Source organism: Marmota monax, unplaced genomic scaffold, assembly GCF_021218885.2.
Source record: "Marmota monax isolate L192 unplaced genomic scaffold, Marmota_monax_Labrador192_F-V1.1 WCK01_AAM20220418_F8-fsc00113, whole genome shotgun sequence".
NCBI classification, from domain to species: Eukaryota; Metazoa; Chordata; class Mammalia; order Rodentia; family Sciuridae; genus Marmota; species Marmota monax.
Genome location: NW_026694479.1, coordinates 569,480 through 595,353, shown reverse-complemented (window position 1 = coordinate 595,353; position 25,874 = coordinate 569,480). Strand labels below are relative to the sequence as shown.

The window sequence follows — 25,874 nt, the reverse complement described above, 5'->3', positions numbered from 1 at the left end:
ACATATTAATGTTACATATTCATTCATTAGTTGTTACATATTCACACAATATAATTAATTTGGCCAATATAACTCCCCATTATGCTAAATTTTCTTGCAAAAATCATGCTTTCAATAAAGCATTAGCAGCAGTTTCTTCTTTTCACCTAAATTATACTAATTTACTTAATCTAGAGAAGTATTAATTATAGCAGATAGCTAGAGGCAATGTTTCCTGACTTAGCCCTATCATTTCTCTTTACAGAGGTGTCCTGGAGGTAGCAGAATTTGATCTGGACCTTGAAGGAGAAGAATTCAGGAAAAGCAACTGTGAGAGAAACAAGAGCAAGAGAATTTCTGGAGTGGTCCAGGAGCAGAAAGTGATCATTATCATTCATTTGGTGAGAAAGCTGAACGAGAATAATAATAGGTAAGTGATTTAAGGCCAGATTCTGGAGGGGAGTTTAGACTTCATGAAGTAAGCTATAATGTGAATTGAGTGATGCTGTGAAATAGTTAATTAGTATTCCTATGGAAAGTTTTGAACATAGGATGCGTCTGGCAGAGTTACGTTGTTTGGATGGGAGGTGGAGCATGCCTCTAATCCCAGCAGCTCAGGAGGCTGAGGCATGAGGCAGGGGAATTGCTAGTTCAAAGCCAGCCTCAGGAAAATTGAAGAGGTAAGCAACTCACTGACACCCTGTCTCTAAATAAAATACAAAATAGTGCTGGGGATGTGGCTCAGTGGTCGAGTGCACCTGAGTTTAATCTCTGGTTACCCTGCCCCCCCCCCCCCCAAAAAAAAGAAAGAACTAGAAAAGAACAATGTATCACTATAAGATTTTTTTTTTTGGTAAGGGGGATTGAATCCAGGGGTGTGCTTTACCACTAAGCTACATCCTCAGTTCTTTGTATGTTTTTTTTAAATTTTGAGACAGTGTCTTGCTAAGTTGGTTAGGGTCTTGCTAAGTTACTGAGGTTTGCCTTGAACTTGTGATCCTCCTGCTTCAGTCTTGAAGTCGTATGTATTACAGGCATGCACCGCTGCACCCCATTGCTATAAGCTTTCTTTGCCCATATGATAGGTTTTTGGGAATTTAAATATGAGTTACTTTTGTTTAAGCATACACAGGCAAAGTACTGAACTGGGGGGAAAGGAGGAAATTCAGTTAATTATGTTTAATTTCTTATGGTATTATTCATCCAGGAAGTAAACATTTTTTTTGGTACCAGGGATTGAACTCAGGGGCAGTTGACCACTGAGCCACATCCCCTGCCCTATTTTGTATTTTATTCAGAGATAGCGTCTCATTGGGTTGCTTAGCACCTTAGTTTTACTGAGGCTGACTTTGAACTTGTGATCCTCCTGCTTCAGCCTCCGAGCTGCTGGGATTACAGGCGTGCACCACCATATCTGGCCCATAATAATATTTCTACAAGTGAATTTTGACCACATACTTTAGAATGAATATTTAAGCACTGAGAAAAATAGTATATAAATGTATTACAAGCAACTGGAAAAGGATAATATTAAGAAAACCTTGTCATATACCAGAATATTACTAAATATTAGAACTAGAATATTACTAGAAAACACAAAATCCTGATGAATCTAATCTCAGTATAGAGGGAGAAGTTGGAGTTAGGGGATTGGGGTTGATCTATGATTACACAAAAGGAGAACCTAGGAGAGCTGGGCTAGAAAGAAGCGTGGCAAGATTGGCTTCAGGTCTCCCTAAAAGCTAGTGAATATGAATCATGTATTCCCCTAGTCCAGCTGCTGGGGGGAAGCCACAAAGAGTCATAGCTGAGCAAGTCTGAACATAAACCCAGGGAAGCCAAGGCTGCTTAGATCTGATTGACTCTCCATTTATATCCTCATTGCCCCTTCTCCCATAGTTACCCTGAAAGGACTAACCCAACCTTTTTTTCTAGCTCAGCCACCTGATAAGGGTATCAAACATGGTTAAATAGACATTCTGGGGCAGTGTTGAGAAATAAATTATAAAGCTCTTTAAACCTACTCTCTTAAAATACATCAAGTATTTTCCTTTGGAACCTGGAAACTATTGCCAAAAATAGTTTTGGTCTCTGGGTAAAAAGAATCTTTATGTATAATTATATAAAAGAGTACTGTATTCATTCTCCACCAGGAATTAAAAGCATTTCTAATATGATGACATATTCTCCCATAAGGTAGGGATGAGGAATATGATAGTCCCAAACCAGAATGCCAGATGCCTTCCAATTCTCCATTTCCTTTGCTTTTGTCATTCAACCCTCCAGTTGTCTTCTGATCTCATGCCAGCTGTTAAAATTTTCGTGCTGTGCAAAGAATTTGGGATATGATATATACTGATCCCCCCCCCCCCCCATGCCCCCTGTTGATGCTCCTGGTTTCCCAAAGGCAGCAAATCTTCAACTGGTTTTCCATTGAAGACTCCGTGACTTTAATGTTTGACATACTCCCATGTTCATACCAGGATTTTTATAAAAACAAGCAAACTTTTTCTTCTCTCTTTTTTTTTTGTGGTGCTGGGGATTGAACTCAGGGCCTTGTGCATGTGAGGAAAGCACTCTACCAATTGAGCTATATCCCCAGCCCCAAGAAAACTTTTTCTGAGAAGATTTCAGACTAGCTGTTGTGGTGTATGCCTCTGATTCCAACTACTCTGGAAGCTGAGGCAGGAGAAGCATAAATTTCAGACTTGACTGGCAACTTAGTGAGACCCTGTCTCAAAAGAAAAAATAGAAAGGGCTTGGAATGTAGCTTAGTAATAAGGTGCTTGCCTAGCACGCATGAGGCCCTGGGCTCAATCCCCAGTACTGCAAAAAAGAAAAATTAAGATTTCAGTGTCACTAAGTGTGAATGTTTATATGGTTATTCCTAGTCATAGATACTATGATTCAGATATGATTGTATTCTGTGTTTATTTTCTTCATTAAGCAAACAGTGGACTTTGTTGAAAGTAAATACATTTCATATAATAGACAGTTCCTCAATTAGGTTTATCTAAGTATAGTGGATTTTTATGTAGTTATGAAGCAGATTAAAGTAAAATGAATATCCAGAATCTATCTAGTAATAAAGAACCATAGCACTATGTACACACACACACACACACACAAGCTGGGCATTAAACCCAGAGCCTTGCACATAGTAGGAAGGCTCACCACTGAGCTATACCCTCAGTCCATTCCCCCACCCCTTTAAAATTTTTTTTGTCTCCCAAGTTCTCCAGGCTCTTCCATACTTGCAATCCTCCTACCTCAGCTTCCCAAATAACTGGGTATAGGGGCTGGGTTTGTAGCTCAGTAGTAAAACACATGACTTGCATGCATGAGGCACTAGGTTCAATCCTCAGTATCACATAAAAATAAATAAATAAAATAGAGATATTATGTCCAAATAACTGGGTAGCTGGGATTACAGGCATTGCATCACCACATCTGGCTAACAACCATAGCACTTTGTATTGACAAGTTAAAGTAGCTTTTAAAAATAAATAAATAAATGAATTTTAAAAAATACTGTCCCATTTCCTCAATCCACCGAATTGATGTTTCTTTCTGAGGAGTATCTGTTGTGAAATTTATATTGATATCTCTAGAACTATGTTTGTTTCTTGGTTTACAGTTTTCTTGTGGATTAGATGTTACTCTGGATTCACATATCTAACTGCTGGTGCTGGCTGTTAGCTGGGATGTCTTGTTTCTTCTCCATATGACCTTTCATTCTTTATGAGGCCACAGTTATAACATGACAGTTTCAGGAGAGAACTCCAGGATAGCCAAATCCAATGCAAAATCACCTCTGTTTATTTTACATTTGTCAGTTTGACATTAGCCCCAGCAAATCACAGGGCCAAACCCAGAGTTGATATGGAACTGAGCTTAGATGGCATCTCTTGCTGGAAAAAAAAAATTGTAATGACATTTAAGTGATGTTATGCTTAGATACTAAAACTTGTGTTGGGAGACAAGAAATAGACATCAGAAACAGAATAAAAGAGAACTAAGAGGTACACACTGGCTGTCTAGACGTGAACTCTATACTAAGAAATAGTAGCAGAAGAATGGTGACCAAGTTAGTAGCACCAGCTGGGCATGTAGGTAGCAGGTGGTGCAATAAAATGGTTATAAGAAAAGCTATAATGATTGAAAAAAAAAGTACTTACATTTATGTGAAACTTTGTATAGTATAAAATATTTTTATATTCTTATCACATCTGTACTCAGGATACTACATAAAGTAGTCAAAAGGTTATTAACTCCCATTTAAAAAAAAAAACAAGATTCTGGGAGCTTTATTAACCTTTCTGAAGTCATAACACTACTAGGTGAAAGAGCCATTAGATGGAAGAGAATCTAAGATTTCTGATAACCAGTCCTGTTCTTGTTCAATGGTAAAAATTCATGTAAAGAATAAAATATAGGGGCTGGGGATGTGGCTCAAGCGGTAGCGCGCTCACCTGGCATGCGTGCGGGTTCGATCCTCAGCACCACATACAAAGATGTTGTGTCCACCGAAAACTAAAAAATAAATAAATAAGTATTAAAATTCTCTCTCTCTCTCTGTCTCTCTTTAAAAAAAAATGAAAGGTATAAACTCTTTAATTTAAAAAGAAAATATAAAGCAAATAAAGACATAAACGTCAGGAAATGAGTTTGAAATTTTATCCACCAAAACATGTTCTAAACAAAGAAATTGATGGCCTTTTTGTTTGTTTTAATACTAATTGATAGAAAATTTAAGTGGAACAGGATTTATTCTCCCCACACTTATAAACCAATGAAGAGAAAATGGGAAGAAAAACTGAAGCGAATTGAAGAACTAGCATCTCAGTATGAGAGGAAACCATTGTCCTCTGTTTATAGACCAAGATTGTCCAAGTCAGAAGAACCACCCTCCATTTGGAGGCTGTTTTATCGACAAAATCAAGCTTTTAATTTTGTTAAAAGCTGTAAAGAGGTAATTGCTTCATCTTCTTTTTGTTTTTTTTAGAACAACTATGACTCAAGATTTCTAAAAATATCTATTTGACTCCATTTCAGATTATGTTCTTTATCAAGAGAATTTAATGGCAATCTTAAAATCACATGTTGTAGGATATTATTCCTTCAAATCATTAACCATTTAATTTGTATTAGTAATAAAAAATGATATAGATAGTCCAATTAGTTTTAAAAATGTGTAATCACATTTAAATGAAGCTGTGCTTAGAGAAAGGGCAGCCATACATATTGCCAACACATTAAAAGTACTTGAAACATTCAAAAAAATTAATACATGAAGCAATAGAGTACATTGCACATTCTTTGTTTGTTGGGTACCATCAGAAATAAAGAAGTATAAAGGAAAAGATAAGGTGCATATTTTAATCCAAATTAAATGTATTGTAACTCTTGGCCATTGATGCTGTGTAGAAACCTAATACACTTAAGTTTTGGGAGTGAGACCCTTCTTTACCTAGCAAGAAGAGGCTCACTTATATCTTATTAAAATAGTTTAGGAAATATAAGAAAAACTTTTCTTAATTATTTTGTACAAACCTAACTCAGGTATCAGAAATTAAAACATAGATTCATGTCAGTTTGGATTTTTAAAAAAGATACAGGTGTCTGCCTGCTGGTTTTGTTAATTACCAACTTATAAAATTTACTTCAAAAAGATTTTTAATAGGATTGAGCAGCTGAGTCCTATGATTTCTTCATTCATGAAAATGATAGTAGGCTGAACAGCTGCCTTAGCTTAAATGGAAACAAAAGAACATGTGTATGTATGCCTTTATTAGAAGCAGCTCTACAGCCCAGCCATGAAGGTCTATTTAATTCAGTATTCTAGTAGCCTTTAAAAAATTCATTCCCACACATTTTTATAAATATTAGAGAATTGATTAATTGATTTTTAGCTCAAATTATTTGTAGTAATATTTAGGTAGTTTTGAAATAAATATAGCTTTAATTTCATATACTAAGAAATACAACTATCATAGGAGGTTTTAACTTAGTGTAATGGAATCAAGAAGTTTTTTTCTCCTTTAATCCATTCTGTTTGTTTCCATTTTGTACATGATGTGAATGATTAGAAATAAATATAAATAGATTTTGAATTGCATGGATATAGTGACTTTTTTTAATAATATGATTGTCCATATTCCAGTTTCTGAAAAATTGAAGCATGAAAATGTTTATGAATATTTAATAGCATGCAGTTGAATTTAGATTTGCATTTTTTGAATTTTTTTGAATATTATTTTTGATTTTTTTAAGGATGTTCACGTATTTGCTTTGGAATGTAAAGTGGGAGATGGTCAACGCATTTACCTTGTAACAACCTATGCTCAACTTTGGTTTTACTATAAATCTCGGTAAGTAGTTTCTAACAGATTAGTCACTCCTTTACTATTAGAATTGGGTTTGGAGTTCCTTTGTCATAGCAGTGCTCAATTATTTCACCTGGTGTGGTAAAGAAAAATCAATCTCTCTCTTTCTCTCTCTCTCTCTCTCTCTCTCTCACACACACACACACACATTTGTGTACCCAAAGGGAATTCTGTGAAGTTTTTCTTTTGCAAACAAGTATTATGTTGTACTATTATTTACCTGATTAATTATCTAATAAAGAAATATCTGCTTTCTGAGTGATGAATTCATGGATTTTCCAGACCTGAATAATGTATGGAATTAATGTAAATTAATATGGGATGCTTGTTTCAATTTAAAATACTTTCATTATAATGTTACTTAAGTAGTTGCAAATATAAAACTAGACATAGTTATGTTTATTTACATGGAATACTAATTAGAGGTGAATTAAAATTCTTAAGGTAATGTGACAGATGATGTTTTGCTGAAACTAAACCTTGCAACGTAAATATGATACTGATTATTATAAAACATGTACCTGCATGCATGTGCCTGATGTGTGTGTTGAATTCCTGTACTACCTATTACATGTTAGTACTGTACCCCCATCACTTTTCCTTCTTCAAGTTACTACAAACCCTTTATTTGTATAGTATGTCATCTGGACTTCACTTAATCTGAATTATCATTTACATTTGAGTCATCATCCATTCTTTTAAAATTTTTTTAATTAAAAAAAAATCGGGCTGGGGATGTGGCTCAAGTGGTAGCGCGTAGGCCTGGCATGCGTGAGGCACTGGGTTCAATACTCAGCATCACATAAAAGTAAAATAAAGATATTGTGTCCACCTAAAATTAAAAAATAAATATTTAAAAAAATTTCTTTGTGGTTGTAAATGGACAGAATGCCTTTATTTGTTTATTTTATGTGGTGCTGAGGATTGAACCCAGTGCCTCATACACGCTAGGCAAGCACTCTGCCACTGAACTATATAGCCCCAATCCTCATCATCCATTCTTATTACCTGTATCAAAGTCTTTCCTCCCTTTTTAGCAAGACTGTAACTGTAAATGTGTCCATTAGAAACATTAGTAAAGTCAGGTCATTCAGAATATTTCTTTACCAATTTCTAAAATATCTTACTAATGAAAATACAAAATTGAAAAATTCTCATGAAAAATTTATAGAACCTCAAGAATATGTGATTCTGGGATCGCAGTTTGAGGGAAAAAAATTTTCTCAAATTTGTTTCATGATGATACCAAAAACAAATTCAGAGATATTATATAATATCAAACATTTGTGAATAAATAACACTGTAAGACTGACCTTATTTTCCAGTTAAATAATGTTTTAGAATATAATCGTTATATCTTTTGATGGAAACTCTTGGTACTGTGAGCAATAAACCTATTGTGAGCACATTTTCTTTATCACGTTATTTCATAGGCATATGTAGTTAAAGCACAGTTTACGCTGTCCTTGAGGTATAAGATCAGCTTCATGATTTAAAAGGTAAAAGCCAGATGCAGTGGCACACACCTATATCCCAGCAAATTGGGAGGATGAGGCAGGAGAATCATGAATATCAGAGGCCAGCCTCAGCACCTGTCTCAAAATAAAAAAATAATGGACTGGAGATGTAGCTCAGTGGTAGAGTGCCCTGGGTTCAATCTAACTGATTAAATGGTATAAGATATAAATCTAACAATCTTGAATTATTCAATTTAGAAAAAATCTCATGCACTGCTATGAAGTTATTCCTGAAAATGCTGTATGCAAACTTTATTTTGATTTGGAATTTAACAAACCTGCCAATCCTGAAGCCGATGGGAAAAAGATGGTTGCATTACTCATAGAGGTAAAGGATAGATTATAGTTTTTCTTCCACTTTCTATTCATCTCTTCATTCATGTATTCATTCATTCAGCAAATCCAGTCTGTGTCACTTTAAATTTTGTATTTCTCCTTATTTCTTGCTACTCTTTCTTTGACTTTTATTTTTTTTACTTTCATTTTTTTAATACTACTTCTGTGTATTAAAAAAAATTGAACCATGAAAAGTTCAATTTTTGTCCAGATATTTTAATAATATCACTTTTTTTTAAGAAAGCTTTGAGAAAGATGGCAATTTGGGAGTTTTCTGTGTTTTTAAATTATGCATTAATTCTCTGACTTCATTACAAATAGCTGATTTTGGTAAAGGCCAGATAAAATATTTTTTACTGTAAAATTTGAGTACTGAGATGAACCTCAAGGAAACTTCAAAAGGTAGTATCAGAATATTTGAACTGGCAGGAGTTTGGGAAATCATTGTATCTTGTTCCTTCATGAATAAGAAAATCAAGACCTAGAAGAGACCATTGCCTGCTCAGGCCTTACAGCTAGTTATTGGCAAAACATAGTCTAAAACTATAGTTGTCCCAGTTTTCATAGAAGAGAAAGGTATAGTTCACACTCCTTTTCCCCCAAACCAAAACAAGTTTTATTTTTCTTAAAATAGCCGTTGAATCATTAGAAATAAATGTTATTTCATTAGAGTTGGTAAATTATGCTTAATTTTCAACCTAATTATTAAAAAAAATTTTTTTAGTTGTAGTTAGACACAACACCTTTATTTTATTTATATATGTTTATGTGGTGCTGAGGATCGAACCTAGTGCTTCTTATGTGCTAGGCAAGCACTCTACTGCTGAGCCACAACCACAGCCCCTTAATTATATTTTAATAATTCATAAGTCTTGATTTTTTTCTGATGTGTGATACATTTCTGTTGTCTAAAGTAGAATTTCCTATGTAGTTTCTCTGAGGCTTTACAATTAATTAAGATTCAAAGATTGGGCTGGGGTTGTGGCTTAGTGGAGGAGCGCTTGCCTAGCACATGTGAGACACTGGGTTTGATCCTCAGCATCACATAAAAATAAATAAAATAAAGGTATTGTGTCTATCTACTACTAAAAATTTACTTAAAAAAAAGATTCAAAGATTTTCATCAGCATTAAATGTGGTGATTCCCTTAATAAAGATGTACAATATTGTATTAGAAACTAGAAATATCCCTAATGAAATCAACATTAGTATAAATCCTGTTTGCAATGTAGATTAATGAATATGGATGAAAAAGAGCACTTACATGTTCAAAATTCTTTTCCTCCTAATTCATTACATCATTTTATCTAAATAAGCCTTGAACAACTAATCTACATCAACAAAACTTGGAATAATTATAGAGCTCTAGGTTCAAAATTATATATTTTCATTTAACATGTTTAACATGTTGATAGAATAGTTCATATTAGGATTGTTTTACTTAGTGAAATGCTTTTATAAATAACTATTGAAGTTATTTTCATTTGTCATTTGTTGGTTACTTTGTATGCAATAAGTCTATAGTCCAATGAATAATTTTTTATTTTGAATCTTTGAAGAAATACAGATTAGACTAGGTCTCTTCTTTTGTTATGGTTTTATTAGTGCAATTATAGTTTTTACATAATATTAGGTTTTATTTTGATATAATCATACAAGCATGGAATATAATTTGTTCTCCTTCAGTCCCCATTTCTTTCCCTTTCCCTTACTTCCTCCTCTACCTTCTCCTTCCTCTACACTACTGGTCTTCCTTCAATTTATTTATTTATTTATACTAGTTTTTAAAATATTTTATAGATATACATAAAGGTGAAATTCACTGTGGTATATTCCTGTGTGCATAGCATAATTTTACCAATTTTTAATGTAAGTGACAGTTAATAAGTAACTGATTAATAATAACTACTTATGATATTAGTGCCCTTTGCTTCATTGACTTATATGACAAATTAGATAAGCCTCTTCTGCCAATTAGGATGAAGTCTAGTGCTAATGGATTTTATCAGGTAGTGTTGTTCAAACAATCATTATTCTTAACCTCTAGATTTTACAACTTAACTAGTTAAATAACTATAAATTTTATTTAAAGTTTAACTTAAGTTGCAATCACTACATTTATTCCCTGTAGCTCTAAAGTACAGAACTCTGTTTTATTCATCTACCAGAAATAATTTTGGCCTCTACCAAGTTGCAAGCACTGTGCCTGGCCTCTAGGAATACAATGATGCACCCAAAGAGACAAGAGTTTCTGACTTCACAGAATTTTTAATCCTATGGAGAACAGATTTAGCTGCCATTTAAAAAAAAATCCATAATGAAACGACTTAAACAGGATAGAAATTTATTTCTCTCTTATATAATATCCCATGTAGCTCCATTGAATTAGGTTTCATGCTGTTGCTTTACCAATCCTGAGATGTTGCCTAATTCACATTATGAGTGTAACCTAGAAATGGCATACATTGCTTCTTTTCACATCCCACTGGCCAGACTTAGTCACATGTTCATGCTTTTCTGTAAATGAGTCTAGGGAAAATGGTCTTTACTCTTTGTGACCTCTTACCTAGCTAAAAATGGGGATTCTGTTTCTACAAAACAAGAAAACAAATGTTGGGAGATGCCTTCTGTAATAGAGAAGAAACAAATGTCAAACTAACCACATAAATTAGCATAAAATTAGATTATATATTATTAAGAGATAAAGGCAGTCTTTATAGTGATCAGTGATTGTGACCAGAATCTAAGAAGAGGCAGAAAGAGTCCTTCCCTAAAGCCTTTGGGGAAATCTGGCCCTCCCGACACAGATGGATGGACTTCTAACCTCCAGGACCCTCAGAAAATAAATTTCTGTTATCTAAATCCACCCAGTCTGTGGCACTTTGTTAAGACAGGCCCAGCACACTAATGTATGCAGGTCTTAAAGGGGCCCTTTCCCTCTTGTTGGGCAAGGAGGGCCTTCGGTTGAGTTTCATCTTCATTGGGATGAAACTAATCATGCTAATTTTCTCTGAAAACTTGGACTGCAGTTATGCCTTTTTTCTTGAACCAATTTAAAGTGTTCAAGTAGTATTTGCCTAAGTCCTCCCACTTATAATTAAATTGACTTTCCTCAAGATGCACATCAGAGTTTCTTATCCCAAACTTATTTGCCTTTTATTACGGTCTATTACTTGTGTTCCCTAAATATAACATGGTTACTTCCTTATGCTTGTTCCTCATTATTCAGATCTGTACCTTAAACCTTCTCAAACTCTTCTTGGCAGGCTGTAAAATCCCCAGGCATTAGGAAAACCTCAACTAATCATACAATAATTAAATGTTTTGATAAATGGTGGGAGAAAAGGTTGGGGAAGTGTTTTTGTTTTGGCAGCAGTAAAATAATTTTCTCTCCATATAGCAGTCCTGCAGACTTCTTTCCTGGTTTCTAATAAAAATGGGCCACATCTTCTCCCTGAAAAAAAATTAGCATAAAATTATAGTTGTGTCAGTACTGTAAAGAGATAGAAAACGTAAGGAGAATTTGGTGTCAACATGGAGATTGATGTAACCTTCTCTGAGAAAGTGGTAATTTACTGATGAGTAAACTCAGATAATGAAGGGGAATATGGTACTCTAATAATACCAAAGTAATGTTAATGAATACAATTTGTTGCATAACTATTAGGTGTTAAAGTAATTGGCAAGAGCATTTTTACTATTTTCAAGATTACTTCACATGGTGGTTTATTAGTAGCTTCATTTTGCAAAGGAGAGAAGGAAGGCTTATAGACACGTGACTTGTCTTCAGGTTGCATAGCCAGTACTTTCAAGCAGTTACATGTGCCAGACACTGTGCTGACTCCTAGATCTCATTTTTTTCACTATTTTTAACAACTCCCAACATTAGATGCTATTATCATTCCCATTTAGCAGTTGAGGAATATAAGGTTTAGATTTGTCCAGAGTCAGAGCTGATAAATGACAGAGCTACAACTCAGACTTACCTTACCTCATCTTGAGCCCTTACCCAGGTTGCTGCCTCTGAAACTCATGGCTGTCAATGCCAGTGTCATCTAACCCCAGAGGCTGTATTCCTGGAGGTGAATTGGGGTGCAATACAAATGAGAAATTTTTTAATAGCTCAAATTTTTAAAAATGGAATTAATGACTTTTTAACTCATGTTTAAAGAGATGTTTAAATTTGTGATTTTAAAGGAGGTTAATGTACACATTGTTTGACTTCTAAGAGGCCTCTTTAATCTTTAGAGCCAATGAATTCTTGAACATAAATATAATTTTAAAATGATATATTCAGTTTATAAATTGATAAGATTGTTATATTGTAAATGTACTAAAAGTAAGTAAAAAAATTTATTTTTAACATTAGACTTATTTGTGCCAAGATATTTGCATTTGCTCATAGAAAAAAATTTAAACATACAAATTATTTACATTTTACTTGTGTTTTTAGTATGTTTGTAAAGCACTTCAAGAATTATACAATGTTAGTTGTTCATCTGAAGATGTTTTCAACTTGGATTCTAGCACTGATGAAAAATTTAGCCGTCATTTAATATTTCAACTCCATGATGTGGCATTTAAAGATAATGTTCACGTTGGTAAGTACACTACCTTTTAAAATACTGTGAGTTCTATTAACAGCTCATATTTTCTTATTCTGCTTAAAATTTTATAAGTTTTTATGGTTGCCAACCTGTCCTAAAATATTGAAATGTGATTTTTTTGCTTTTCCAGAATTTGTCCTGATCTCTAAACTATCTGTCCCATGAAGGTTAACCTACTCAGGTTATCTTTGGCATTAATGCTTTTCTCTCATCACACATGTTGGGGTTGGCCATACATGTCCTGGTACTGGTTTCTGTTTAACAGGATTCATTTCTGTTTTCTGGATAACTCGTAAGCAGTCTTTCATTTCAAGCCTTATCTGTAATGCCTCATATCTGCATTTCTGACCTTTGCTTCAGAATTGTGTTAACCTTCACTTTGAGCTTTGGGTTCCACATCAAGAAAGACTCATAATATTGTTCCACATGTAATTTCAGGGTTGGAATCTAGATGTATAAACCCAAAATTGTAACCAGAGTATTTGTTCCAGGACTGGGCATTTAGAGATACAGGCCTGAGTCTAAAATGAATAGAGTCTACTGGAGAGACAAATAGGCAAAAGGGGAATACCAACTAATAAGGTCTAAATAGGAGCAAACATTCAGAGTGTTTTTGAAAGCAAGGATAGGACAAGCATTCCTAGATCTAATCAGCAGATAGTTGACTGAAGTTCAGGAAATGGGCAAGCCATTTCAGCGCTGCAGGTGCCTTAAAATTTTATCAGTGGCCAGGATGAAAGTCATGAACATAGTCACTAAAGGATGGCCTTGAAAATTGGGAACTTAATTGCTGGATCAGGGCAGTGATAGGTCACAGTGGCCTGGTGTGCTGTGTGCACAGGGCTCCTTATTATCTCCCCATTTTCTGTTAACTTACTGCATATTCTTTGTGTCTCTGTCTCTCATCCCTTAATATTACAATCTATCCTTGGTCCTCTTCTCACTGTACTCGCACCCTTGATGAATCCACTGTCATAACTTCCATTATCATCTGTGTTGATGACTCTCAAGTCTTTATCCTTAGCCCAGATTATTCTCCTAGATACCAGACTCATACTGCCAGCTGCCTTGCAAACATCCCCATAGAGACACTTCAAACTTAACATGTCCTATGCCAAGCTCCTCAGCTTCTCAATCTTCTCTCACAACATGTATATCAGTGAGTGGCGTCACTCTCCACCCAGTTACCTCAGGAAAAATTTTGTTGTCAGAGTATCTCTCTCCACCTGCTCATTCAGTCCGAGTGAACTGTGCCACTCGTGTTCCTCAAACCCTTCAGTGATTATTCCTTGCCTTTAGGGAAGTATACAGACATCCTTGCTTGCAAAACAGGACCCACTGTGCTCCAGTCTCATCTCTTAACTCTGTCCTCACTCAGCTCCTCCTGTGGGCACATTTTCTCTAGTCCTTGAGACTTTGCATTTTTATTGCTTCTGTCTGAACAGATATACCTCCAATTCACCTGGTCTGTTAAGACTCAGTGTAAATCTCAAATCATCTGAGCTGTTTCTGTCACATCCCAAACCCTAATGTTTATTTTAGTGTTCTGGGCTACAGAAAGTGTCCCATACTTATCATATCAAAGCATTTACCACTTCCTGAGATAGTTTCCTGTTTTCCTTGTCTTCTTCTCTATTCCACTTAATATTTCTGTACAGCAAGGGGCTATTTCTTATTCACTATTGTTTTTTCAGAGCTTAGCTTACATATATTAATAGTATTTTTTATCAATAAAAAATTTACTAATATAACAACAGTAGCAGCAATAATAAATACAAATGGAAATTTAATAGATATTTGCTGAGTGAATGTGTAGAGATTAAATAGAGTGTGAAAGCAGAATCTGAGCATGATTATTTCTTTGTTTCCTGTTTACTTCTCATAGTCTGCTCTGTGATTACTGGCCACAAGGCTAGAAATGGAAAATCCATTGCTAGGAAAGAAAGGGAGAATAGAACTACATATTTCTTCTGAAAGCAGACAACATTTATTATATAGACAAAGGTAAAAAAGCCTTTATGTCAGGAAAGCATTAAAAACAAAAGTATAGAATGCAAGTTTGGCTATTTGGGGAGCAATGAGAATCTAGTGTGGTTAAGGCAAGAGACATAATCAGACCTGATATATGAGATGTCATCTAAGGCTCTTGGCTCTAAAATTATGAAGTGCCAGAATGAGATGCAGAGAATATAAAGTAGTTCAAACTTTCCCTTCAGTTCCCCTCTCTCAGGGTATCTCTTGATGAAATTTCAAGTTCCTTTTAGAAAGGGGAATTAGAGTTTAATCTATACAAATACGCTTCTTTCTGCGCTAGTATCTGAAGTGTCTGTGATTGATTAGTTCTTTTCAATTATTGCCAACCAATATGAGTTGCTGTCTATGAGGAGTGTGGGTGACATGATTCGAGAAGGGAAGTAGAAAGCAGAATAGTTTGCTGGGAGTCAGAGTGTTGGCACTTAGCTGCTGTCATCATATCCTGGCTAGGTTATCCAAGGTCAAGGGCCTACCTGGCCTCCTCAGCACTACTGTCACAACTTTTATTGTTTTATTGCCTAGTTTAGCCCTCCACCCATGCTGGCTTCATGAAAGAAGGTTCGAATAGTGAGAAACTGCTAGGGAGTTTTAAATTAAAGAGACAAGACTCTAATTACCTTTAAACCAGCTCCAGGACGGCTCCTCCTAGCTCCAGCCTCAAGCCACCTATTGTGGTAGAGGAGAGAGAGAGAGAGAGAGAGAGAGAGAGAGAGAGAGAGAGAGAGAGAAACAAAAAATTCTGGGGAAAATCCCATCCAATGAAGATTAAGGGGGGGGGGCAGTGTCCCAAGGTCAGGGGCGATGATTGAGTCTTTGGGGTAGTGGCCAGACACGCCTCTGTATGGACAAGCCCTCGAACCTGGAGAAGGGTGGGGAAAGCTCTGACACAGCTGTGCCTAAGCGCCTCTCACCCAGCCAGGGAGGTAACTCAAATCAGGTGTGAGGATGGCCTCCCATAGCCTAGGGTGGAGGAGATATAATTTTAAGTTTCTAGGAAAATTAACTAATTCAGTTTATGCTTACTTTACTTGTTGTACTTTTGAGTCATGATTTCTTATCACTCAGTGTTTACCTTCTCTCCCTCATGTCTGTGTATCACTGTAAGGATCAAATGCTTTTGCTTTCATTTTGATGTTTAGTGTTTTGTAAGAAATTGGATTTATTTCTTTGAATAGGAATGTAATTAGAATGTGTATGTTATAATTTAAGGATTCAAGCCTTTTTGGTAAATAAAGTAATAAAAACTCCAGAGTATTACAGTGTTAAAATTAAAACTAAATTTTACTTACATTATTACATTTCTTCAGTATTGTTACACTTAATAGCCAAGTTACTACTTGAAGTTGTGCTATAAATAGTAAATGTGAGTTTAAACAAATGTTAGTTTGTCTAAACAACTTTATGGTACAGATAAGATGACCCTACTATGAAGAGCTCTTAGGGTAAATGTCTGAGACGAAATGTTTCTAATTGCTTTTATCTAATTGCTTTCACTCTATGAGGCCATAGATCATCATGGGACTGGTTGGAGGGAGAGGTGGGATTAGCAATCACCTTGGAACTGACAAGTCAGGGTTCTTAGGGCATGTAATGGCAGGTAAAGGGAAAGAATGAACTTGTGAGAAATTTATTGACTCCAGGGAGGGGAAGAGAGGGGACATTGGATTAAGAATGATGGTGGAATGTGATGGACATTATTATCCAAAGTATATGTATGAAGACATGAATTTGTATGAATATACTTTGTATACAACCAGAGATATGAAAAATTGTGCTTTATTTGTGTAATAAGAATTGTAATGCATTCCACTGTCTTACATAAATAAAAAAAAATTATTAAATTTATTAACTCCATGAGGATATGGTAGAGATTCTCTCAGTGTTTCTGTCCATTATCTTAGCAGCACAGTTCCCTTCATTCTTTAATCATTGATTGTAAAGATAAGTCTTTTTGATTTGTATTAATAAAAGTGGTGCTTTTTTGGTGACAGCATGTTAGATTCAGCACCATACTAGCAATATGTAAATGATTTGTTTACAACTGACACCAAGCTCCTATGCTAGGGGAAATTGAAAAAGTAAGGGTACACAGAAAGAAGGAAGTAGCAGGAGACACATGTTACAGTTTACAGCAACAACTCAGTTTCAAAACTGGAAATTAAAAAAACAATAATAAAAAACCCTTACTGTGTAAAATTTTCAGATGTAGATTTATGTTTGGATCTTAAATTGTAGGTTGCAGAAAAAAATTAATCACAGTACCTTTTTTCCTTAGGTAATTTTGTCAGAAAGATTCTGCAACCTGCTTTTCACTTTATTGCCAGTGAAAATGATGATAGAATTCTAGAGATAACAGACCATGAATCTTCCCATTTTTCTGAAGCACCATTAAAACAAGGGAGTTCCTTGAACAAAATGTTGACAGTTAAGGATATAGGAGAGAGCTGGGCGTTAAATTTGGAGGAACTGGAGAGACTGGGGTCAGCTGACAAAAGTGGTCCTGATCTTTCATTTTTAATTGTAAAGAACAACATGGGAGAAAAGCATCTTTTTGTGGATCTAGGTAAGTAGATTGACAGCTGTTTATTAGACTGTCCTGGGTACTTTGTAAAAGACAAGTCAGTGCCTGCGTATAGGTATGGTTAGGTTCTTGCTATCACCATTGTTCCACAATGATATTGCGAGTCACCAGCAAAATGTGATCAGTGAGTTCGGGTGCTAGGAATCTACTAGGTTTCTGTTTAGAGATCTTGGGTCCCTGTGGAGTTGAAGCACTAGGTTGGCTTGAGCTCCAAAAGAGAATGCTGTGGCTGGCTGTGCTCTAGTTCTGACATTTGGACCAGCACACCCTAACACTGATAGAGATTAAATCACTTTCAAAAACAGACACAATGTGAACACGCTGCTCATGTGGTAAAGTACAGGTAGGCATTTTCTAGACTGGGAGATTTGTGGTAGTGGCAGGAGCCATTACATCAGCTTTCTTGCCATGGTCAAATGATGACTTCTTCAGCCTGGCCAACCTCCACTGGGTTCTGATCTTTGAACTGAGGATGTAGGAAGCCTTGGAATGAGCAGACTGTAGCCTGATTCAACACATAGGCCAATCAAGAGCCCTAATACAACAGCTCCAATTTTATGTACCAAACCTGATTTTTTTTTTTTTTTTAGTTCTGGGGATTGAACCCAGGGCCTTGTGCATGCAAAGCAAGCACTCTACCAACTGAGCTATATCCCCAGCCCCTAAACCTGATTTTTATGCTGAGTTCATAGCATGAAATGTGATAAATTGTAAGAGCAACATTTTTGTCATGGACTGTTTGAGCACTGTGGAGAGCTTTCAGAGTCTAAACAAGATTCTAGGCAAGATTCTGAGGCCAACAGAGATTCCAGAAATAGGGAAGTGTTCCTGCTGAATCATATATCTTTCAGATATCCCCAATAAGTACCAGAATTTGGAGAGAGATAAATGCAGTGTACTGGTTTGGGGGTGAACAAGCAAGTAAGTTATAAGTAGAGGAGCATGCTTCCAAATGACAAGTTTGTTTTATTAGCAGAACATCAATTTTAGTTGAATAAGCCTGCAATAAACTAGGAAAAAATGCATAAGAAGTTGATGGAGAGATAGCAGCATTATCCAGTAAATATACTTTACCCCAGAATTAAAATGTCCATACGAATACCCTAGTTCATGTCAGTTCTGTCTTTCAAAGTTAGATCACTGGACAGTGGTGAAACTTTCATGATAGTCTTGAAATTTCAACAGAATACCCAGATTTATTTGAATACCAAATGAGTGGGAAATCAAGTCCTAAACTGTTCTTTGAAAAGTTTGGAGATTTAATAGTACATGTCAAAAAGTTTCTTCAAAACTTTTTAATGGACACATAACAATAATATATAAAACTACATAATTCATGAGTGCTTAGGCCAATGAATTACTACAAAGTGAACACACTTCGCCAAAACCATTCCACCCCAGGCAAGGAGATGGTCGGGAACCCATGACCTACTCCATACCCCAGAGGTAACTACAACTCTTCCGCCCTCTAACATGGGTTAGTTTTGTCTATTTTGAACTTTTTATAATTGGAATCGTGTATTTAGCTTCCCTTTTCACTGTCTTAATGATGTCTTTGATGAATAAAGTAACCTTTAAATAGTAGTAATACTCTGATTTATCAGTGTTTTCCTCTGTGATTAGAGTTTCTTCTATGTTGTTAGATCTTTCTCTATCCCAAAGTCATGAAGATATTCTCCAGCTTATTTTCTAGAAGTCTTTTGTGTTGCCTTTTTTTTTATATTTAGATCTGCAGCCTACTTGGAATGCAGTTTTGCTTACTGGGGGATGAGGAGCCAAGATTCATTTTTTCTAATGTGGATTTGCAGTTGTCTCAGCACCATTTGTTGGAGTGACTGTGCTTTTCCTGCTGCTCACTTTTCCTGCTGCTCAGCAGTACCACCTCTGCCATAAATCAAGTGTTCATATATGTTCTGGCCCATTTCTGGATTTTTATTCTGTTTCATTGTTCTATTGATCTGTCCTTGTGCCAGTACCTCACTGTCTTAATTAATGTAGTTTTTTAGTAAGTCTTTATATCTAGCAAAATAATTCCTCTGACTTTGTTCCTTGAAATTTCTTGGCTATACATGACCTTTTGTACATCAATTTAAAATTGAAAATCAACTTTCAATTTAAATTTAACTTTCAATTTTCAATTTAAAATATAAAATAAACACATAAGCCCTATCAGAATTTTGATGTGGATTATATTGAACTGGGAGATCAACTTGAGGAGAACTAACATTTTCATAATATTGTGTCTTCTGATCTATGCATATGATATGTCTTTGCTTTTACTTGTATGTTCTTTCATTTCTCTCAGTAATGTTTTATAATTTTCTGAATAGAAGTCTTATATGTCTTTTCTTAGATTAATTCTAAGTATCTGATATTTTTTGATGCTTTCCTTTTCTCTGGGATTTTACACCATATATCCTTGCTGTTTTTGTAGCTTCCCAATAGTCTTAATTTTTTTCTGTTATCTTTGTCTAGCTTTTCTATTTGTTTTCAACTGGACAGTTGCTCCTTACTATTTCTGAACATGGCATTCTTACATGTCAGCTCAAATTTATCTTATATATTGCTTTAATTTTGTTTATGGCTGTTTGTAGAAAATAATTGTTTCTTCTGGTAATTGTATACTAAAATAATATTTGCTGACTGTAAAACTAATCACAGAAAACATGCATTAATTTTTTAAATTAATTTTTTATGTAGGAGTTTATACAAGAAACAGAAACTTCCGACTGTATAAATCATCAAAAATAGGAAAGCGTGTCGCTTTGGAGGTTGCTGAAGATAACAAATTTTTTCCCAAACAGTCAAAAAGTATTTCTGAAGAAAATCAATATTTCCTCTCTTCCTTGGTCAGCAATGTCAGGTACGTAGTATCAGAACTAAACCACTGTATATTCATGAATAATTATTAATCAGTGGCACTGTATGTTACTGAGATGTGAATTGTATAAGTTCATTCTACTTTAAGACCAAGAAGGTTCCTAACATTCTCTTTCCTCCATTAACTGAAAAATACTAGTAAAAGTTACCTTTTAACCACTTAGTTTTCTCCTTATATCTTTTTTTTTTGGGGGGGGGGGTGTACCAGAGATTGAACCCAGAGGCATTCAACCACTGAGCCACATCCCCAGCCCTTTTTTATATTTTACTTAGAGACAAGGTCTCTCCTGAGTTGCTTAGGGCCTTGCTATGTTGCTGAGGCTGACTTTGAATTCTGGATCCTCCTGCCTTAGTGTCCCGAACAGCTGGGATTACAGGCATGCACCACTGCATCCAGCTCTTTATATCTTTTTATGATTATATTTAATTTATTTTCTAGAATTTCTGAAATGATTATCACATCTGTGAAGAAAACACTACTCCTTGGATTGAATTTGAAAATAGTTAGTTATTTTCTCATTTTCCCACATACAAACACACATAATCTACATAGCTCTTTTATTCATAAAGTATTTGTTGGGCTAGGAGGGTAGCTCAGTTAGAATCCTTTGCCCAGCACGCTCAAAGCCTTGGGTTTGAGCTCCAGCACTGTCCCTCACCAAAATTTTTCTTGAAATCATTACTTATATGGTTATATCACCTATTTTTTTCCAACATTATATCATGAATATTTGCCAAGTCAATAATTGGCCAACAGTTAATTATAAATAAAACTTATTGCCTATATAAATTTTCTATTATGGTAACGTACTTTAATTTGTTGACAGATATATTGTTGAACATTTAGGTTCTTAGATTTTGGTCATTTTTTAAAAGTGTGAAAGTCAACCTCATTCATTCTCCTCTTTTCTGAATTGGCAATTTTGTTAGCCCAAAACATTAGGCTGTGATAGACCAAATCATAATTGACTTCCTATAATTCTTTTCCCTTTGCCTTCCCTAAATAGTTTTTTAAATTTTTAAAAAAATTTTTTTTAGTTTTTTTAGGTGGACACAATGTCTTTGTTTTATTTTTATGTGGTGTTGAGAATTGAACCCAGTGCCTCACACATGCTAGGCGAGCACGCTACCACTTGAGCCACATCCCCAGCCCCCTAAATAGTTTTTTAAGAAAAAAATTCCATAGAAATTAATTTTAAGAATAAACATTTAAAGTACATTGCTGTAGGGAAAGTTGTGTCAAGATATACAGTTAACAGCTATTATATGGTAGGGTGAAAAGATGGATTTTTAAAAATTTTTTTATTGTATCTTTGTATGTTTGTGTTCCTTTAATAACATCATAGAAGAAAGGTCAAAATCTCAGTTTCTTTTCTTTACAGTGAAAACAATAACAACATTTATCTTATAGAATTGTTGGGAGAGTTAAGTTTAATTTGTACACATAAAATATTTACAACAGTTCCCAGCACATGATGTCTGCTCAGAAATGTTCGTTGGTGGTAGTGGCAGCAGCTGCAGTTCTGGAAGTGGTATTAGTGGTATGAAAATTCTCGGACTCTTGCTGCAGTGTCAGTACTAATCTTACATGGAAGTGGAGGATTCTTCTACTGAATAAGACTACCTTACTTAATTGTGTTTTATGGGCCCAAGTAAATACCAAGTATTACATTTCTAGAAATAAAGGCTAACTACTACTACTACTTCTTCTTCTTCTTTTTTTTTTTTTTTTAGTTGTAGATGGACACAATACCTTTATTTTATTTTATTTTTATGTGGTGCTGGGGATCAAACCCGGTGCCTCATGCATGCTAGGCAAGCGCTCTACCACTGAGCCACAACCCCGGCCCCTAAAGATTTTATGATTATTGGCCTTTTTAAATATTACAACAATTTCAAAAAAAATCATACTTTAGATTATTGCTTTAGCTGTTATAGAATCCTCAGATTTAAAATCTCTGTATTTGGGGCTGGGGTTGTGGCTCAGTGGTAGATCACTCATCTAGTATGTGTGAGGCCCTGGGTTCGATCGCAGCACCACGTAAAGATAAATAAATAAAGGTATTGTGTCCATCTACAACTAAAAAATATTTAAAAATAATCTCTAATTGGGGGATTTTAAATGATCAACAACCTATACTTTAAACAAAAATTTTTAATTGGCAAATCATAGTCTTATAAGGTAGGATTAGTGTCTTTTTGTGCAAATGTGAAATAAAAATAGAATTATTTGGAATTCAGTTTCCTCTGTGAAGTCATGCCACTTTAATTCTAATATAATATTACTTTATTTCTTTTACCTATATTCTTCAGATTTTCAGATACTTTACGAATTCTTACGTGTGACGCACCTCAGATTAAACGAAAGCAAGCTGAATATTTGAATAGTACCATCACTTCAGGTAATTTTAAGAAAATAATTTCCTATCAGAATTTAAGGATATAAAGTGTTTTTTGCCTTTAAAATTTTAAGTTTAAAGTATTCATATCCACTGATCATTTAAAACTACTAATTTCTATGCCAAATAAAAAAAAGTTTATGAAAATACTAATCACTAATTTGAATTTTATCATATTTAAAAAAATACAAAAGAATTATACATTGTATATATAAAATAAACACATTTCAAAATAAAAGCTACAGTTTTCTTCCACTCTCCTTTCTACAAAGACAGTAGTTTTCTATTTACCCTGCCAACCTTTTCCTGAATTTCCAATATAGAGAACACTCACTTTTTTAATGGTTACAGAGTGTTTCATGATCTGTTATCATAATTTACCCCTTCCTGTACTAAAGAACATACCGTTTTTTTTCTAAGACTTCTTATATGAACTCTTCAGTAAAATTTTTTCAAAAAATATTTATTTTTTAGTTGTAGTTGTACACAACACCTTTATTTTTTATGTGGTGCTGAGGATCAAACCCAGGGCCTTGCACGTGCTGGGTGAGCGCTTTACTGCTGAGCCATACCCCCAGCCCTCCAGTAAACTTTTTTATTCACTATTTTGGTTTATCATAATTTATGACAATGAAAAACTGAAAACATAATGTAAATATACAATGAAATAGGATTAATTAGATACTGTGAAATACTATAAAACCATTAAATTTAGGTTTTTATGATGTGGAAAACAACCATTTATGATAGAGAAAAAGTAGGCTCTAATATATGTATATTATGCTCACAAGCTTGTTAAAATATGGATAACTTTTTATATATTTATTTTCTTCTGATTGTTTAACATGTAATATAGACCTTGACTTGGAGTCTGTTTCCCTCATTTCTGTACAATTGTTTCCCCAAATTTCTCTAATTACTTATCTTAGAAGTGAAAGATAGATCTTTCTGACTTTGCAAATTAAATGAAATTATAAATAATACATTAAAATGATCACATTAGATTTTTAGGTAGAATTGAGTCATCAGTTCCTTCTAGTTAGAGACACAGAAAACACACCTGTACTGAGCAAGTTGAGTTTATGTTTCCTCGAAGCAGTGGAGAACTACAGGTATCTTAATAAGAGGGTATAAGAAAAGACTTAGAGAATCTGGGCATGGATTAGGTGTTTTTAGAGACTATACAAGGAAACATGGATTTATTCTGAATTGGAAAATCAGTAATCGGTTATCTTTTATTTTTAGTACTGGGGATTAAACTCAGAAGCACTAACCACTGAGCAACACCCCCAGCCCTATTTTGTATTTTATTTAGAGACAGGGTCTTACTGAGTTGCTTAGTGCCTTGCTTCTGCTGAGGCTGGCTTTGAACTCATGATCCTCCTTTCTCAGCCTCCCGTGCTGCTGGGATTACAGGTGTGCACCACTACACCCAGCTTGGTTCTTTTAAAAAAAAAATTTTTTTTTTTTAGTTGTAGATGGATACAATGCCTTTATTTATCTATTTATTTTTATGTGGTGCTGAGGATTGAACCCAGTGCTACACATGTGCTAGACAAGTGTTCTACCACTGAGTTACAACTCCAGCTCAGCAACTGGTACCTTAATAGGTCTTATTTAGACAGAAGGCAGATAGATGAGAGGGAGACTGAAGTATTTGTTAGCCAGGATGTGGTGGTGTTTGGCCATTTTTGTGGTTTGGAAAAAGGTTCACACTTTGTCTGTTCACAAGTGATTACAGAGAGGGCTTAATTTTGTCTTGAGTCCTCATGACCACAGAGTGACCTTATCTGATGAAATTCTGTGAAGTCATTTATGTTCAACAGAACCCCAAGGCAAAGAAAGGTACTGGAGCCAGGCCGGCTCATGGCAGCTTGGCCAGTAGAACTAGGAAGTACCTGGAAGCGAAGGGCTTCTTTTCTCTTTGTCAGACTGAAGAAACCCTTTGACACTAATAGTTTGAAAATTAGTTAACATTGGGCCTAAGTGAGTTGAATTTTACCTGCTTTCTTGTAAGAAGCAAGAACCTAGGAACTGACTGGAGGGCAAATTGCAAAAAAGAAAAACAAAAACAAAAACCAAAAACTGATGGGTTGCAAAACTCATAATTGTACTAAATAACAATTTAATCAAAGTTTAACATCTAAACTTTTACCTATTTCCATTTATAAATAATAATTCTCTCTGTTGCAGTAGAAACCATTGAAGGTTTTCAGTGTTCACCCTATCCTGAAGTTGATCGTTTTGTTCTTTCTTTGGTGAATAAAAATGACATTAAAGGAGGTAAAGCTTATCTTACTCTTTGTTAATTGTTATATGATAGAGTAACAGTACCTTTAGAAACATTCTCTGCATTTTAGGAATTCGGCGCTGGAGCTACTTTTTCCCAGAAGAATTATTGGTTTATGATATTTCCAAATTCCGGTGGTGTGAAAACATTGGAAGAGCCCACAAAAGTAATAATATCATGTGAGTAATATTGTTTATTAATGAGTTGTATGTATTTAATTTATGGTATATTTTAAATGTTTATAAATTTTAAATAAAGTTGAATACAAAATTTATGTTGGTTTTCTGATAAAATAAATTGTAATTAAATTTGTATTTGTTGTATTTAGTTAATGTTTTATCATATTTAATTTGAATTTCTTAGTTATTACATTGTTTTTAGTATATACCAGCTTTATTCATACTCTACTTGATAAAATAACCCTTTAGTAAAATCTTGACAAGACTAAAATAGGATTGAGCAGGGAAAGCAAGAAGGCAGTGGACAGGTGGACAGATAGTGATGGAAAGGTATGCCACTGCTTTTCACTTGCCATTATTTTTTGACACCTTATGGATCTGGATTGAAATTGGGCAGATTTGAGCAAGAGAGAAGCTCCTCAGTTGCTGTTAAGTTGGTGGTAAAAGGGGTGTTCATTTGTTCAAGACAAAGCATGGTATTTATCGAATGCTTTCTTTGTATGCCAGGCCCTGTTTTAGGAATTTTCTTTAAAATGCCCCCAACAAAAGGAAAAAAGAAACATAAAAATAGAAATAGAATTTTAAATAATATGGGATATGGTTAGATAGGGATAAACTAGAAACCCAATAATGAGTTAAGCTATGAGAAATTTTGCTGTTTTATGTCTAATGTCAAAGCTGAGATT

At 34.7% G+C, this 25,874-nt stretch overlaps 1 protein-coding gene across 5 annotated transcripts in view; it reads left to right on the top strand.

Annotated features, from left to right (window-relative positions):
• The window catches only part of Primpol (primase and DNA directed polymerase), a 36,600-nt gene that overhangs the window by 1,305 nt on the left and 9,421 nt on the right, over positions 1–25,874 (top strand). For 2 of the 5 annotated variants that reach the window (XR_006846098.2, XM_046419074.2), the window contains exons 2-11: positions 245–409; positions 4,726–4,951; positions 6,253–6,350; positions 8,081–8,210; positions 12,672–12,819; positions 17,135–17,422; positions 20,141–20,303; positions 22,634–22,722; positions 24,913–25,002; positions 25,080–25,188. Coding sequence is in view for 4 of the 5 variants with exons in the window: in XM_046419074.2 (XP_046275030.1) it covers positions 4,772–4,951; positions 6,253–6,350; positions 8,081–8,210; positions 12,672–12,819; positions 17,135–17,422; positions 20,141–20,303; positions 22,634–22,722; positions 24,913–25,002; positions 25,080–25,188 (1,295 nt within the window). In the remaining variant the exon portion in view is untranslated. The remainder of the gene's footprint in view (positions 1–244; positions 410–4,725; positions 4,952–6,252; positions 6,351–8,080; positions 8,211–12,671; positions 12,820–17,134; positions 17,423–20,140; positions 20,304–22,633; positions 22,723–24,912; positions 25,003–25,079; positions 25,189–25,874) is intronic. The other 3 variants (XM_046419075.2, XM_058571184.1, XM_046419077.2) reach the window with 3 other exon arrangements.